Source organism: Ranitomeya imitator, chromosome 3 (assembly GCF_032444005.1).
Source record: "Ranitomeya imitator isolate aRanImi1 chromosome 3, aRanImi1.pri, whole genome shotgun sequence".
In the NCBI taxonomy this organism is placed as follows: Eukaryota; Metazoa; Chordata; class Amphibia; order Anura; family Dendrobatidae; genus Ranitomeya; species Ranitomeya imitator.
This window is the reverse complement of record NC_091284.1, coordinates 180,598,804-180,615,145: the sequence shown is the minus strand read 5'-3', so window position 1 is coordinate 180,615,145 and position 16,342 is coordinate 180,598,804. Positions and strand designations below refer to the sequence as shown.

The 16,342-nt window shown below is 45.1% G+C and overlaps 1 protein-coding gene across 4 annotated transcripts in view; it reads right to left on the bottom strand.

The window, feature by feature from the left end:
- The window catches only part of KDM6A (lysine demethylase 6A), a 194,688-nt gene extending 178,750 nt beyond the window's left edge, over window positions 1-15,938 (bottom strand). For all 4 annotated transcript variants that reach the window (XM_069761664.1, XM_069761663.1, XM_069761665.1 and 1 more), the window contains exons 1-2: window positions 15,385-15,938; window positions 15,223-15,286 (exon numbers count right to left, since the gene is read on the bottom strand). In XM_069761664.1, the coding sequence (XP_069617765.1) occupies window positions 15,223-15,286; window positions 15,385-15,554 (234 nt within the window). In that variant the 5' untranslated portion in view covers window positions 15,555-15,938. The remainder of the gene's footprint in view (window positions 1-15,222; window positions 15,287-15,384) is intronic.
- Window positions 15,939-16,342: the final 404 nt, after the last annotated feature.

The following is a 16,342-nucleotide window of genomic DNA, read 5'->3' as shown; positions in this document are numbered from 1 at the left end:
TTTATTCCACTTTAAGGACTGACAATAAAACATTCAAAATCTACAAGAAATTGGAGTTTACATGAAAACGCTTTCCTGTATGATGACTTGTATAAGGCACAATTTAAAAAGAATTACAAAGAAAGTAAACGAAAATTGAAATTTTTATTACAAAATTGGAAATGTCAGTGTAATTTATGAATGAAGCAAGAACTGCCAAAAATGTGATGCAAGATAACTCAGATACACCCTGTATTAGACAAAGGAGGGTCTCATACACATTCTGTTCAAACTGTCATCTAGTGGTACTTCCACACTCAAAGGCTATGCACTAAGCCTTCCAAAAATTACAAGCAGGGTCATCCATACACCCTTTCAAATATTGTGAGCAAAGTAAAGATGTACTACTCCTACACTCAAAAGTTCTGCACAGTGCAAAGCCTGGCCAAAACTATAAGCAGGGTCATCTATACACCCTTGAAAGCAACAACTGGATGGCCTCAATAAAATATTAGGTGTACACCTAACAAAAAAAAATGTCTCAAGAATTATGCAGAATGTTATTTATTAACCATTTGGTGTGATAAAACTCTTGTTTAAAAGAATAAGAATTTGAAAAATGCTAAATTTTCAAATTTATGATATTTTCACAAAGAAATGCAAGTCATATTGAACAAATTTTACCACTATCATGAATTCAATGTCATGAAAAAACAATCTCAGAACAACTTGGATTCGATAAAACGATTCCCGAGTTATTACCACTGACACTGGTCAGAGTTGTAAAATTTGGCCTGATCATGGGAATGAAAACAGGGTTGGGAGGTGAAGGGGTTAAAGTGGAACAAACACGACTGCAAAAAACAAACCCTCAGCTGGTTCCCTTATAACAGGTATATATCACCTTTTTGTACCCCACCTGACATCAGCATGTAAGGGAAAAGCCCATTCCAGCCATGTATCACTTACTGGACTGCTTGCTGTGGTTCTACCAGTTCCCTGAATGGTGAGCTCTGAATAACCCCAACACCCCTGATTGGCAGCTTACTGTGTACACTGTACATAGGCAGAAAAGTACAAGTGATGCGGCAGAGTTATAATAGAGTTTAGCCAAGCAAGTGACAGCTGGAATCATGGTCTCTTTCTGTACTGGGTACAGAACTATCAGGCGAGTGAGTATTTGACCATATAATCATTTTTACTCATATGTTCTAACTCCAAGCTATATAAACTTTAATGTGTTTTGGATGATGCAGATCAGGTGGTGTATTTGTATAACAACAGAGGGTGAGGCCTAAGGATATCAATATTCCTTATCAAGTTGTGCAGAAGATTTACCTGACTCCTAGGTCAAAAATTGTTAGTCTTAGGCTACTTTCACACTTGCGTCGGTATGGGTCCTTCGCTATGCGTCGGGCCGACGTACCGACGCACGTTGTGAAATGTGTGCCCGACGTGGGCAGTGGATGCAGTTTTTCAACGCATCCGCTGCCCATTCTGAAGTCCGGGAGGAGGGGGCGGAGTTTCGGCCGCGCATGCGCAATAAAAAATGGCAGACGCGACGGACAAAAACGTTCACATGAACGTTTTTTCGTGCCAACGGTCCGCCAAAACACGACGCATCCAGTGCACGACGGATGCGACGTGTGGCCATCCGTCGCTAATACAAGTCTATGGGAAAACAACGCAACCTGCGAGCACATTTGCAGGATCCGGTTTTTTGCCATAACGACGGATGCCAAACAACGCAAGTGTGAAAGAGGCCTTAGAGGGATGCATAACTCTTGAAATTGCTAAGGCATTGGGGATGATCACAAAACCATTAAAAGTTTTGCTGCAAATAATCAGCAAGTTGGCAAAACTGTTGAAAAAAAAAAGACGCAGATTAACTGCCAAAGAATAAAGGACGTGAAGCGACTGAATTTTTCAATGACACTTCAAGCAGTGTGCTCCAACACATGCATCAAAGTGCTGCACTGCTTGGCTAGCTAGTAAAGGTATTAAAGGGAATCTGTCAGCACGTTTTTGCCATGTAATCTGAAGACAGCATGAGGTAGGGGTTAAAACACAGATTTCAAAGATGTGTCACTTATTAGGCTGTGTACTATTTACTTAGTGAATTTATCACTAGGACATTATGACTAGCTAGCTGCGTAAGCACTGATCTGACTCCACCTCCTCCTGTGTAAGCAGCTAACTGTCAATAGACTATATACCTATGTAAGGAGCCTGGTGTGGGAGGAGGCAGCTTTCTCAGCTTTGCTTCATGCTAATCAGAACGACTGCACCCAGTGAACTAAGTGATACATTATTGGATTTAGGGTCTCTCTGCCTTGATCGTGCTGGTCTCAGATAAGGTAGCAAAAACCTCCTGGCAGATTCCCTTTAAAGGGAACCTGTCAGCAGGATTCTGCATGGTTATCTACACACACTGTCAGGTCAGAGCCATTATACTGATTAAAATGATACCTTGGATGATGAAATCCGTCTTGTGGTTGTTGTGTAATCTATATTTTCAGTTTTTTGTTAATGAGATTCTCGTGCCCTAAGGTGGTGTTAGTGTATGTGGTGTTCTAATTGGAAATTCATAATGCAGACATCTGATAGGTCACTGATCCCTAAAGGCTGCCGTCACACTAGCAGTATTTGGTCAGTATTTTACATCAGTATTTGTAAGCCAAAACCAGGAGTGGGTGATAAATACAGAAGTGGTGCATATGTTTCTATTATACTTTTCCTCTAATTGTTCCACTCCTGGTTTTGGCTTTCAAAATACTGATCCACTATATAATTGTCTAAGGGTCACTTCCGTCTGTCTGTCACGGATATTGATTGGTCGCGGCCTCTGTCTGTCATGGAATCCAAGTCGCTGACTGGTCGTGGCAAAACGCCCACGACTATTGCCACGACCAATCAGCGACGGCCACAGCAATATGGCCGCTCTTTCCTCCCCGCAGTCAGTGCCCGCTCCATACTCCCCTCCAGTAATCCAGTCAGCCCTCACACACAGGGTTAATGCCAGCGTTACCAGAGCGCGGTGTAACCCACTCCGGTTACGCAGCTATTAACCCTGTGTGACCAACTTTTTACCATTGATGCGGTGTATGCAGCATCAATAGCAAAAAGATCTAATGTTACAAATAATAATAATAAAAAAACCCGTTATTCTCACCCTCCGACGTCGCACCCTGTCCTCGGCAATGCAAGCGGCAGGTTCCGGTACGAAGGAAGCTATGCGAGAAGGACCTGCCATGATGTCACAGTAATGTGACCGCGACGTCATCACAGGTCCTGCGTTCATACCAACCCTGGGACCGGGAGCTGCCGCGTGCACCGCACACAGGCGACAAGACTACAAGGGGCCCTCAGAAGGTGAGTATATTTTTTTTTATTTTTTAACCTGTTACCTGCGCGGCTGGGAAATATACTGCGCGGCTGGGAAATATACTGCGCGGCTGGGAAATATACTACGTGGACATGCATATTCTAGAATACCCGATGCGTTAGAATTGGGCCACCATCTAGTGTAAAATACTGACCAAATACTGCTAGTGTGACGGCAGCCTAAGGCTACTTTCACACAGCAGTTTTTTACCATCAGGCAGGTTCCGGCGAAGTTCCACAGGCTTCCATTCTAAAACCCCGGATGGCGCCAGATCAGTCGCTGTCCATTTTTTCAACGGACACAAAAAACATTCCTATGAACATTTTCTCCGGCCGCAGGAAAACTAACTTTAGACCGGCAACAAAACGGATGAAACGTGTGGCCATCAGGCGCAATCCGGCGCTAATACAACTCTATGAGAAAAAAACGGATCTGGCGGGAAAAAACAGATCCTTTTTTCTTTTTTAACTCGCCGGATTGTGCCTGATGGCAAAAACCTGATGTGTTAAAGTAGCCTAAGTGTCCTGCCCCTAGTGTGCATAATGAATATCATCCTATCTAATATATAATTGCCAATCGGCTCTGTCACAGCTTCTGGCGATTGTGTCGCTACCACAATCCACCGCACCGGAAGTAGCCGACCGCCATATTGGAATACTCAAGTGATGGGTATTCCAATATGGCACCCACTAGTGGTACCGGGCCCTTGCGCAGTACCACCAGGGGGTCATATCATACTCACCTGCTCCCGGCACATCTCTGCATGTCCCTGCTTCTCAGGCGCGGCAGCTTCTTTTTATGTTCAGCGGTCACATCGTACCGCTCATTAAAGTAATGAATATGGACGCGACTCCACTCCCATAGGGGTGGAACCGCATATTCATTACTGTAATGAGCAGTACGATGTGACTGGTGAATATAGGAAGAAGCTGCGGCAACCTGAGAAGCAGGGACATGCAGAGATGTGCCGGGAGAAGGTGAGTATAACAGGAGGGAGGGTGAGCATTGTGCGATAATCACCTGTCCCCGTTCCACCGCCGTGCGCCGCTCCGTCTGAGTCCTCTGCCTGTGACGTTCAGGTCAGAGGGTGCGATGACGTGTTTAGTGTGCACACCGCCCTCTGCCTGAGCAAACAGTCACTGCAGAGGAAGCGGAAGACGGAACGGCGCCCGGCGGTGGAACGGGGACAGGTGAATATCACAAGTGCCGGGGGCCTGCTCAGGACAAGAGGCGAGTATGTCATTTTTTTTTTTTTTTTATCGCAGAAGCAGCATATGGGGCAAATGTATGTACGGCGCATGTCAGTAATGGATTAAACAAAATTGTATAATGAAAGTATCTTCAAAAACTGTGCTCATTTTTAAAGATCTCCGCTTGCTGTCATTCTACAGAAACCCTTTGTGTTTCTATTCAGTGGACATAAATCTACCCTCGTCATTTGATAGACACTGAAGAACAACTCTAATTATACCTTAACAGACCAATGTGTTATGTGAGCAGGACAAAGTTATATCCACTGAATGGACACAACTGAATGACAAAGCAAACTATGTAAAAAGAAATTAAATATAGAAAGTATATTAGAAAAATATATACAGGTAACTTAATTATATAAAAAAAATTCATTTTTTTTTCTCCAAAACATATATCACTTCAATGTAGGGGGTACTCTGACAGATGACCTTTATCAGCTCTTAAAGGGAACCTGTCAGCAAGTTTTTGTTATGTAAGCTAAAGATGTCATGCTGTAGGAGTTAAAACAGCTCCAGGTTTTGTTTGCTTACAATAATTGTTTTAGCACCAGGAGCTTATCATTGCTGTAAAAGTGGTGCCTCCTGGTCCAGCAACTGCCCCTTCTGTGATAAACAGCTGTGTATGGACATTGTACATGGAGAAACTGGTGTGAGCATGGGCAGCTTTCCAGCTCTGCTTCATTGCTAAATCTTAAAACTATGTGTGAGGCTGCACCCAGTGGTGATCTATGTGACACATCGTTGGATACAGCTTCTCTTTACGTGTATCAGGTTGCTTTCAGATTAGGCTTCTTTCACACTTCAGTTGTTTGGTGTCAGTCTGCTCTGACATAGTGACGGATCGACGGATCCGTCACAATTGTTGAGAAAACGGTTTTAACGGATCCGTTTTTTTGACGGATCCGTTACTTGGGGGTTGTCAGGGAAAAGTATCTACTTTTTGGAGAATGCGCAATTGGAAAAGCGGATTGGGGCGACGGATCCGCCGAAATGACAGGACAACATCTGCAAAGAGTTTGTATGTTCTCTCCGTGTTTGCGTGGGTTTCCTCCGGGTTCTGCGGTTTCCTCCCACATTCCAAAGACATACCGATAGGGACTCTAGATTGTGAGCCCCATCGGGGACAGTGATGATAATGTGTGCAAAGACTTGTAAAGCGCTGCGGAATATGTTAGCGCTATATAAAAATAAAGATTATTAAATGACGGTCGCGACGGATCCTTCGCCCATGAGCGGCCATTCTATAGAATGGCGGACGTGACGGATCCGTCGCGAACTGCCATTTCGGCGTAGACAAAAAACGTTATAATGTCTGTCAATGTCTAGATGACGTCCGCCAAATCTCAACGGATCCATCACATGGCGGATGGAACAGACGACCATCCGCCACAATCCGTCACTAATGTATGTCTATGGGAAAATAGCGGATCCGCCAAAAAAAAATGGCGGATCCGCTATTTGAGAAAAATGGCGGTTTTAGACTGACGCCAAAAGACTGAAGTGTGAAAGAGGCCTTAGGCAGCAAAAAACTGCCGACAGATTCCTTTTTCCAAGAGCCATGGAGAGGACCCTGTCACTACAAATAGAAAACTTATAGCAGCTCATCATTATCCTTCCCATCACATAGAAATATCTACTGTATTATCACAGCCATTAGGTTTGAATGATGAGTATCAACTGCAAGGAGTGAATGTGTTCATTGAAATACACAATACCTTAACTGGATGATAGACGTAGCCTTTGACCTAGCAGCATTAACGCTCCTGCAAACTAGCAAAAGCAGGTTGGGTCTCTGTCAGATGGCCAGGAGCCCACAAAAGCAGCTTACCACTGTTTGTGGCCAATTAGCGCTCGGCGACCGCTATGTATTCAATAAATGAAGCGGCATTTCTATTGTTCCTAGTGATCGCATGATCGGTGGGTGTATGCTGGGTTCAGCACAGTTGCTGTGTCTTACCAAATGCAGATCAGTTCATCAAGTGACTTATGACACATCAAGGGATGCTTTTTCTGTATTTGAGGCTCCTATAAAGGCACCAGTTACAATAAAAACCCAAAAAGCTATACATATTAGAGATCCTCACAAATGGAGCATGCCAATACCAGTTCACCATATTCTGTACAAAATGATATTGCAGACTGAGCCTAATGGGAACGTGTCATTAAAAATTGATCATTAACATGTTTGTCTTCAAGATTTTGTATTTTTCCATATTGCTGCATAATAAAAAATGTTATTTTATTTTTTAAACAAAAAAAGACATTGTATTTAATCTTGCAATTTTCATAATGTTTTGAAACAAGCTCAATATTCCTGTTTTATAAACGTCAATTATGTACAGAAACACTAATTCTGCGGTGAGAAGACAAGGGGTTAAAAATGTGTCACTATCATGGTGTCACGTTCACTATAAGGAGAGCTCAATTACAAGTACAGCAGTTGCATTTTATTAACAGCCAGGGTAATTTTCAAAGTGGTAAACATGGGTGAATTTTACTAGGGTGGCATCCAAATACGACCCCAGAAAAACCTGAGGGGAGCAGAAAATATGATGTCCTATACTATTCACTCCAGTAGTCTGACAGCAGAGAGAACCACCCCTGCACAGTCGTGTTTAACACGTGAAAGATTGACAACTGCGTATATGTCAATGTTAAGGATGATCTGTCACCAGATATCCCCTATACAAACGGTATATATAACTACACGGATTTCAGACCTGATGAGGCTATTCATACTATCATTTAATCCATGCCAGAATTGTTATATAAGCCTTAATTAAAATGAGAATTTTATTAGTCCAATTAGAGCTGAACTCATAAAATGCACATTATCAGACATTGAAACTTACAAAAGGGATTATATAGCCACTCTTAGGGCTTGTTCACAACAGTATTTTCGGTGTAAATGCTGTCTGTGGGAAAAAAAAAAAAAAAAAAAGGACAGCACTGACAAATATTCAATGTGGCAGTGCAGATGAGCAATTTTACTCACTGACAATCTGCATGTGTGGGGGAAAAAAACAAAAAACAAAATAGCAGCATGCAATCATTTCCTCCATAAATCAGAAACACTACTTAAGTCAATGGGTGCGTAAACCCCCCCTCCAAAATGGATGTGGTACTGAGCCACCACATAGCATCCAACTTTTATGGATACATTGCAATTCTATGACATAGGAAACTGCAAATGGTCCTGTAAATGTATATACTCGAGTATAAGCCGACTCGAGTATAAGCCGACCCAAGTATAAGCCAACCCGAGTATAAGCCGACCCCCTAATTTTGCCACAAAAAACTGGAAAAACTTAATGACTCGAGTATAAGCCTAAGGTGGGAAATGCAGCAGCAAGCGGTAAATGTCAAAACTAAAAATGGATACCAATAAAAGTAAAATTGATTGAGACATCAGTAGGTTAAGTGTTTTTGAATATCCATATTTAATCAGGAGCCCCATATAATGCTCCATACAGTTCATGATGGCCCCATAAGATGCTCCATATTAAAATATGCCCCATATAATCCTGCATAAAGGTTAATAATGGCCCCATAAGATGCTCCATAGACACATTTGGCAAATATAATGCTGCACAAGTGTTGATTATGGCCTCATAAGATGCTCCATAAAGATATTTGCCCTATATAATACTGCACAAACCTTGATTATGGCCCCATAAGATGCTCCATAAAGATATTTGCCCCATATAGCGCTGCACAAACGTTAATTATGACCCCATAAGATACTCCATACAGTCATTTGCCCCATACAATGCTGCACAAACGTTAATTATGGCCATATGAGATGCTCCATAAAGATATTTGCCCCATATAGCGCTGCACAAACGTTAATTATGGCCCCATAAGATACTCCATACAGACATTTGCCCCATATAATGCTGCACAAACGTTAATTATGGCCATATGAGATGCTCCATAAAGATATTTGCCCCATATAATGCTGCACAAACGTTGATTATGGCCCCATAAGATGCTCCATAAAGATATTTGCCCTATAGAATACTGTACAAACCTTGATTATGGCCCCATAAGATGCTCCATAAAGATATTTGCCCCATATAGTGCTGCACAAACGTTGATTATGGCCCCATACAGACACCTGCCCCATATAGTGCTGCACAAACGTTATGGCCCCATAAGCTGCTTCATACAGACACTTGCCCCATTTGCTGTTGCTGCCATAAAAAAAAAAATCACATACTCACCTCTCCGTCGCTCAGGCCCCTGGCACTTTCAATATTCACCTGACTTCGTTCTGGCGCCGCTCCATCTTCAGCGTCTTCTGCACTGACGTTTAGTCAGAGGGCGTGCACTAACCACGTCACCGCGCCCTCTGACCTGAGCGTCACTGCTGAAGACGGAGCGGCACCGGAACGAGGAGCAGGTGAATATCACGCAGCGCTGCGCTCCCCGTTATACTCACCTGCTCCTGACGCTGTGCAGTCCCTGCTTCCCCGGCGCTGCAGCTTCTCCCTGTACTGAGCGGTCACCGTTACCGCTCATTACAGTAATGAATATGCGGCTCCACCCCTATGGGAGGTGGAGCCGCATATTCATTACTGTAGTGAGCGGTACCATGTGACAGCTCAGTACAGGAAGAAACTGGGGCGCCGGGCAGCCAGGGACCTGCAGGGACCGTGCCAGGAGCAGGTGAGTATAATTGAACAGCCCCCGCTCCCCCTCCCCTGCCGACCCCTGGGTATGACTTGAGTACAAGCCGAGAGGGGGACTTTCAGACAAAAAAATGGGCTAAAAATCTCGGCTTATGCTCGAGTATATACAGTAATCGCTGATGTAAAAAAAAAACCATATACGGATGACAAATGTGAAAAAAAAAAAATCGTTCCACTTTTCTCAATGAAACGGACAGATTTTTATACACTCATGTGAACTCAAAGGGTATACAGTGGACTTTATAAAAAACAAAAAATGTACCTAAGCACTAACAGGCAGGTAATTGCAGCTTACCTGCCTGTTGCGCCCGACGCCATTCTTTCCCAGCACAGAGTGGTCACAGACTGCTCCTGCCGGGGATTCAGAAGCCTCTGCTGATGTCACATCTATAAAGGGAGCTTCTTTTTACGCTCCGCTGACGAGGCAGGACTTCGTCATTTTGATTGATAGGCAGCGAGGATCTGCTAATTGGGGGGAGTCAGCTGTCAATCAGAATGATGGCAGAAGTCCCACCCTGTCGTGGCAGCGGAATCCCCGGTAGGAGAGGTCTGTGACTGCTTTGTGTCGGTGAAGACAGGTGCCGTGCACAACAGGCAGGTAAGCTGCAATTACCTGCCTGTTAGTGCTTAGGCACATTTTTGTTTGCCCATAAAGTCAAGGATATACCCTTATATACGTACACTAATTTTCAAGGTATATACAGTTTCATCAATTCTCATAAATCTATGTAATAACGTGTGTAGCGAAATCTGCTGCGATCCACTTCAAATACAAGCAATAGAAAAGGATACACCAAAAGGAGAAAGTACACCGTCACCCTACTCAACTAAATAACTCAACTAAATAACTTAAGAGACAATCTATTAAGCAGATATTGTATAGACAGTAAACTATGTATAGGGGCTATTAGTAGTCCGCTTGGTTATGCTTACACCTTGGACCAAATTAATTTCTTCAGTCAAGCAACAGACTGGAAGATAATGTGGCTACATTAAAAAAAGCCGTGACAACTGGATCAGCAGACTGGTGCTAAAGCTCTGCAGGTTCTACAATCCTACTTCTCCAGTAGCTTCTGTGGCATAACATGCACCATATACACATGCACCTGCCAATCTATGTGGAAGAGTAAGGGAACCGTCACACTATTCGATTTACCTACGATCACGACCAGCGATATGACCTGGCCGCGATCGTAGGTAAATCGTAGTGTGGTCGCTGGAGAGCTGTCACACAGACAGCTCTCCAGCGACCAACGATGCCGAGGTACCCGGGTAACCAGGGTAAACATCGGGTTACTAAGCGCAGGACCGCGCTTAGTAACCCGATGTTTACCCTGGTTACCAGCGTAAAAAAAAAAACAAACAGCACATACTTACTTTCCGGTGTCCGTCAGGTCCCTTGCTGTCTGCTTCCCGCACTCAGTGACTGCTGGCCGTAAAGTGAAAGTGAAAGCACAGCACAGCGGTGACGTCACCGCTGTGCTCTGCTTTCACTTTACGGCCGGCAGTCACTGAGTGCGGGAAGCAGACGGCAAGGGACCTGACGGACACCAGAATGTAAGTATGTGCTGTTTTTTTTTTTTTAGTTTTACGCTTGTAACCAGGGTCAACATCGGGTTACTAAGCGCGGCCCTGCGCTTAGTAACCCGATGTTTACCCTGGTTACAAGCGAACGCATCGCTCGATCGGTGTCACACACACCGATCCAGCGATGACAGCGGGAGATCCAGCGATGAAAGAAAGTTCTAAACGATCTGCTACGACGTACGATTCTCAGCAGGATCCCTGATCGCTGCTGCGTGTCAGACACAGCGATATCGTAACGATATCGCTGGAACGTCACGAATCGTACCGTCGTAGCGATCGAATTGGCAGTGTGTGACGGTACCCTAAAGGAACAGCGGTGCAATAAAAGCTGCAAATATCTGCCATTGTTCCTTTACAGGGCTCAGTGTGTGGTACAAATTACATCAGGTTTATTCTGCGGGTCAGTGCGACTCTGGAGATATTGCACTTATAGAATTGTCTTGTTGATTTAACCCTTTCAAAACTTGCTCTGTACATGTGCTATGGAAGTGTGCACTTACAATATGGGCTGAACTCGCTCTATACAGTGAGGGTGCCAGCTGTAATGTACTGCCAGGACACAAGTGTAAATGGTGTAATCAGACCACAACAGCTTAATCTGTTACATGCCGCTGTCAATAGTGAAAATGGCATTTAAGAGATTAAGGGGCAGTTTCTAAAGCCACCAATTGCCACTCTGTGCAACGTAACCATGGATCGCCAATGGAGTATTTGCCATGTTACTACACCAATGGTAATGTAGCTTCATAGGAGATAAAAATGAATATATTTGGCATCACGAAATGCATAGCTGCTCGAGCTAATAAAAATATTTATCCCATATGCTGATCATCAACACGAAAATAAAAGTCGTATGTTTGACCACACATGGTCCAGAGTGAGGATAACTGGCTTATGATAGCAGCAGGCTGACGAAAACATTTGCTTGGATTTCGGTGGCAGCGTTGCTACTCAGACTAAGTTTTGTTCCTTGTTAACCACAATCCGTTTGTTTTTGTGTGTCCAGAGTCCATTCAGCAGCGCTATAAATAAAGCTTTTGTTTTTTCTACTTTCTCCTTTATAAAAATCGTAAGGGCACGATAACGGTTAGTAATTTCAAACTCTCCACCCCTGCCCTAAATAATGAAATCAAAAGATTAGAAAATTGTATGGACTCCCAAATAGTACCAATAAAAACTGAAAAACACACAAGAGCATAACCAAAAAAAATAAAGTTATGACTCGCAGAATATGGCAAGTGAAGCAATGTCATTGTTATTCTTCTAAAAAAAAATTATCAAATCACTGATTTGTAGAAGTTACTAGGCAATTTTACTGCAAAGTGAATGTTGTAAAAACAAAAGAGGAATTGCAGGGTTTTTTAAGGAATCCTGAACAACTTAATGCATTCTGTATTTTCTAACCATGAACGTGTATACACCTAAAAAGTGAAAGTACCATATCTACACAAAATCAAACTAATGTAGTTTTCCCACCAGAAATATTTCATAAATATTTCATTGATCAGTCTCAGGTCTTGCATCCCAACAGCAGAAAAGTGGCTGCACAATCACTGCAACTTTCCAGTTATTGGCGCCATTTATACCTTATGGAAGCAGCTGTATAGACTATATGGACAGTAGACACATACACACATTACATCTACAGGAGCTTTTATGACCTCCCATTCTAAACTCATAGGCAGTAATTTGGAGCTGGTCACCACCTTGAAGCTATAACAGCTGCCATCCTTGAAAAGACTTTCTACAAGATTTTGGAGTGTGTGGGAATTTTTGTCCATCCAGAAGAGAATTTGTGATGCCAGCCATTCATGTTGGATAAGAGGACCTGGCTATCACAATTGCAATTTTATAGGAATTCTGTGCATAAACCTATGCCAATGCGCACCCAGCCTGCAGACTTTCACATACCCCACTGAATTTGGGGATGCTGGAGGGGTTGTGTTAGGCGATGCTCCTTATACTACAGGATGTCAGAACAGAATCCCTTACCGTAGATGTAAAAGCCATCAGATTGTCCAGCAAAATCCACTCAGACTGCACTCCCAGTACTAGCACAGCACAGGGGTCATTTATGGCTGCTTATATACTCAGAGAAAGATCCAATTGGGTCCTATAGGTTTATTAATACACAGTTTTTTAAGGGGAGAGATTTATGAATGTTTTGAAAGTTATACAAATCCTCAGACTTTCAGAGTATATTATTAGACACCATGCATTCAGGTGAACGCCAAAGAGTCACATTGTAAATCCTCATTCAGATGTTCGTGAAATATGATCGCAGTTCAGACCATGATGTACGGACAGGCCACAGGGCTCTTGACCTGAACCTGACAGCCAAGATGACTTAAATTCCCCATGTCCATTACTAGACTAGCTCTAGGTGGAAAACCAATGTGCTAAAAATTCAATCCACAAATTAGAAGATAGCTGACAGCACATCAGATATAAAGATGCAAGTCCTAGTTCCACTGGACCCCATGGAAAATGTACATACCAAAGAAGCAATGAAGGACAGCATCCAATCCGGGTGAAATATCCAAAAATATTCCTTTATTTTGCCAAGTGCGACGTTTCAACCATGCTTGAAAAAGACCTATATGGTTGAAACGTTGCACTTGGCAAAATAAAGGAATTTTTTTGGGATATTTCACCCGGATTGGATGCTGTCCTTCATTGCTTCTTTGCTAAAAATTCAATATCTGACCAAAACACGGTCGCATGAAAATAAGTGGAAACAAGACAACCGTAAGACGTGTAAACATCATAAGGCCGGGATCACACTTGCAAGAAATACGGCCGAGTCTCGCATGGTAATACCCGGCATTGCCGCCGTGTCTCTGGAGCGGAGCGTGCAGCTTTATGTATTGCTATGCGGCCGCACGCTCCGCTCCTGAGTGCCGGCGGCAGGGCCGGGTATCACCATGCGAGACTCGGCCGTATTTCTCGCAAGTGTGATCCCGGCCTAACACTAATGTTGTGTAATTGGTGCAGCAGTCATGTGGGGATTTTTAAACTACCGTAAGTCCATGCAATTCAGGAACATTTCCCACACGTATTCTTGCCAAAGTACATAAAAAAGCAACAATTGTAGGCCAGCAATTTAACCTGTAACTTTAGGGTCTTTATCCAACGGATCGGTACAATACACTCCAGAAATGAACACAACGTGAATTTAATTAAAAAAAAACAAAAAAAAAAAAAAACAACAATCGATTCCACAAAAAAAAAAGAAAATCAACATATGGATGGGGCTTCATTAAAGCTCACTTTGCCGGTAACATTTAGAATGCGGTGGAAGATCTGAGTAAAACCCGAATATGCAGCATGCGAACACAGCCAAGAAGTAGTCACGCAGTGGTAAACTAGAAGTTCGCAGTATTCCCACCAGAAGGTTGGGACCCCGCGTCACCAGGAGACCACAGCTACGAGGATGACAAAAGTGTGGTAGTGCATGCACGCTCCTGCCGCGCTCGGGCTGTAAGGCGGTGCTCTAACCTTCATTACAACCAGAGTCCATTACTGAACATATAGCGACATGTTTTGCCCTTTCATGATCAGCATTAAATCTGCCCAGCACACATCATATTGGGTCCAGTCACCAGGACCGCTGGGATCACACACTGTACCCACGGCAGCACGGACAGCGGCTGACTGGCAGGCGTCCCCTGGATAGACATCTTCTGCCCTAAACTACAGATCTAGGAGCCGCACTGTGGGCACTTGGTGCTCTGGGTGGTTTAACCCTTAATGTACATTTTAAAGATGTCCCTATAGAAAGCATTAATACCCTATTCGACGCAGAGCAAGGCTGCGAGCCCTATAACCCAGGACGGCGGGCACGGCCCTGACACTCAGCCAGTCCCTATAGCTGCCCCATGGCATGGGTCGTCAGCCTGCTCCCTGCCAGTGTCACCCCACAGCCATGACAGCTGCCCTGTGTCAAACTCGCGCAGGACTTTCCAGCAGGAGCCCAGGCTTTGTTCCCCGGGCAGCTACAGGTTGATGGAGGGGATGGCAGATGTCGCCCCCTGTACCCAGCGCTGTGCCCCACCGTACAGCCAGTCACTAGATTGTTGGTGACTCCTTTCTCTCCCCTCTCTTCCCTGTCCCGCCATCTTGGGCCGGGAGGAGCAGCCATTACTTAAAAACTAAATGACAGAGGGGGGTGGGGGACGTACAACAGGGCGAGAAGCCGCAAACTACTTAGAGTGCAATAATGCGAATAGCGCCAGCGTCGGCCGGAGAGACGCGTGCCCAGCCCCCACCGGTGCCCGCACCCCGACATGCCGCGGACGGGGGCACATTGTCTGCGCCGTCAGCTTACCTTAGACAGCAAGGCCTTCGTTCTGGCGCCATCTTCATGAAGCCGGAGAAATCCGTAGAGTCGGCTGCGGGAGGAAACAACAGAAATAACCATCAACACCAACAAACTTGTGACCGGGGAGCGCGGGCGGGCGGGGGACAAGCACACAACGAGGCCGCCAACCTGTCGAGCCCGGCCAGGGCTTCTCGCTCGTCCGCCGTCAGGTTAGGGAAGTCCTCCTCGCTCTCGCTCGCTTTTCCCGCCGCCATTTTCTTTTCCTCATCACCGAGGGAGGCAGCAGCAGCAGCAGAGAGCACAGCTGCGGCGGAGAGCGACACTCCGCACGATTTCATGGAAACGCAGCGTCACTGGCAGTCACACGGCGACCAGCGGAGAGCACACACCGTGCGTGTCACCGCCGCGGGTGTGTAAACACACCGCCTTATTGTGGGGCGCGCTCCCCCCGACTACCGCCACATCCCCCAGTGCTAGCGGGGCGCCTCATGCTGGAGAGACCTCGTCAGTCATGTCTTGTTTACACTGTGCTTTCTGTGTAGTTTTACATGGTGCGTCCAGCCACACTGGCCGTACACACGAGCGGGGTCCCCGCAATTAATGGCACAAACTTGTGTCAGCCCGCAGCACACACGCACTTCTCTCGCTCAGCAGCGCGCACGCTCACTCGCTACCCGCCGCCGCCACCGCCGCCGCTCTTCTCTCGCCCCGCCCACTTTCTCCTCTTGCCAAAGGCCACGCCTTGCCCCGCCTCACGCAACCACTAGCGTGCCGGCGTTGGGGACACGTGACCATTGTTGACTTACGTCATCTCCCCTCCTTCCCTCCCGCTGAGGTCCCCGGGACTCAACCAACTTCTTCGTTTTTTTTTTCCCTCTAATTAGGACCTTGCTGCATTTTTTCTACTTTAAGGCGTGGCCATGACGTCATTAATTTCTATTGGCTTAACCTGCTGTCGATCACTACAAATGCCAATGAAAAGCAGCCGGAGGCAGCAGGTTAGGTTGTGGTGTGTACAGCATGTGGGAGGGTATCCCTGCTGTCAATGGTCGCTGCGCCACTCATAGGCTAAAGTGAGGGAGAAGTGGCGCGGCTGGTGATACTGGGGGCAGGACTAGGAAGTTGC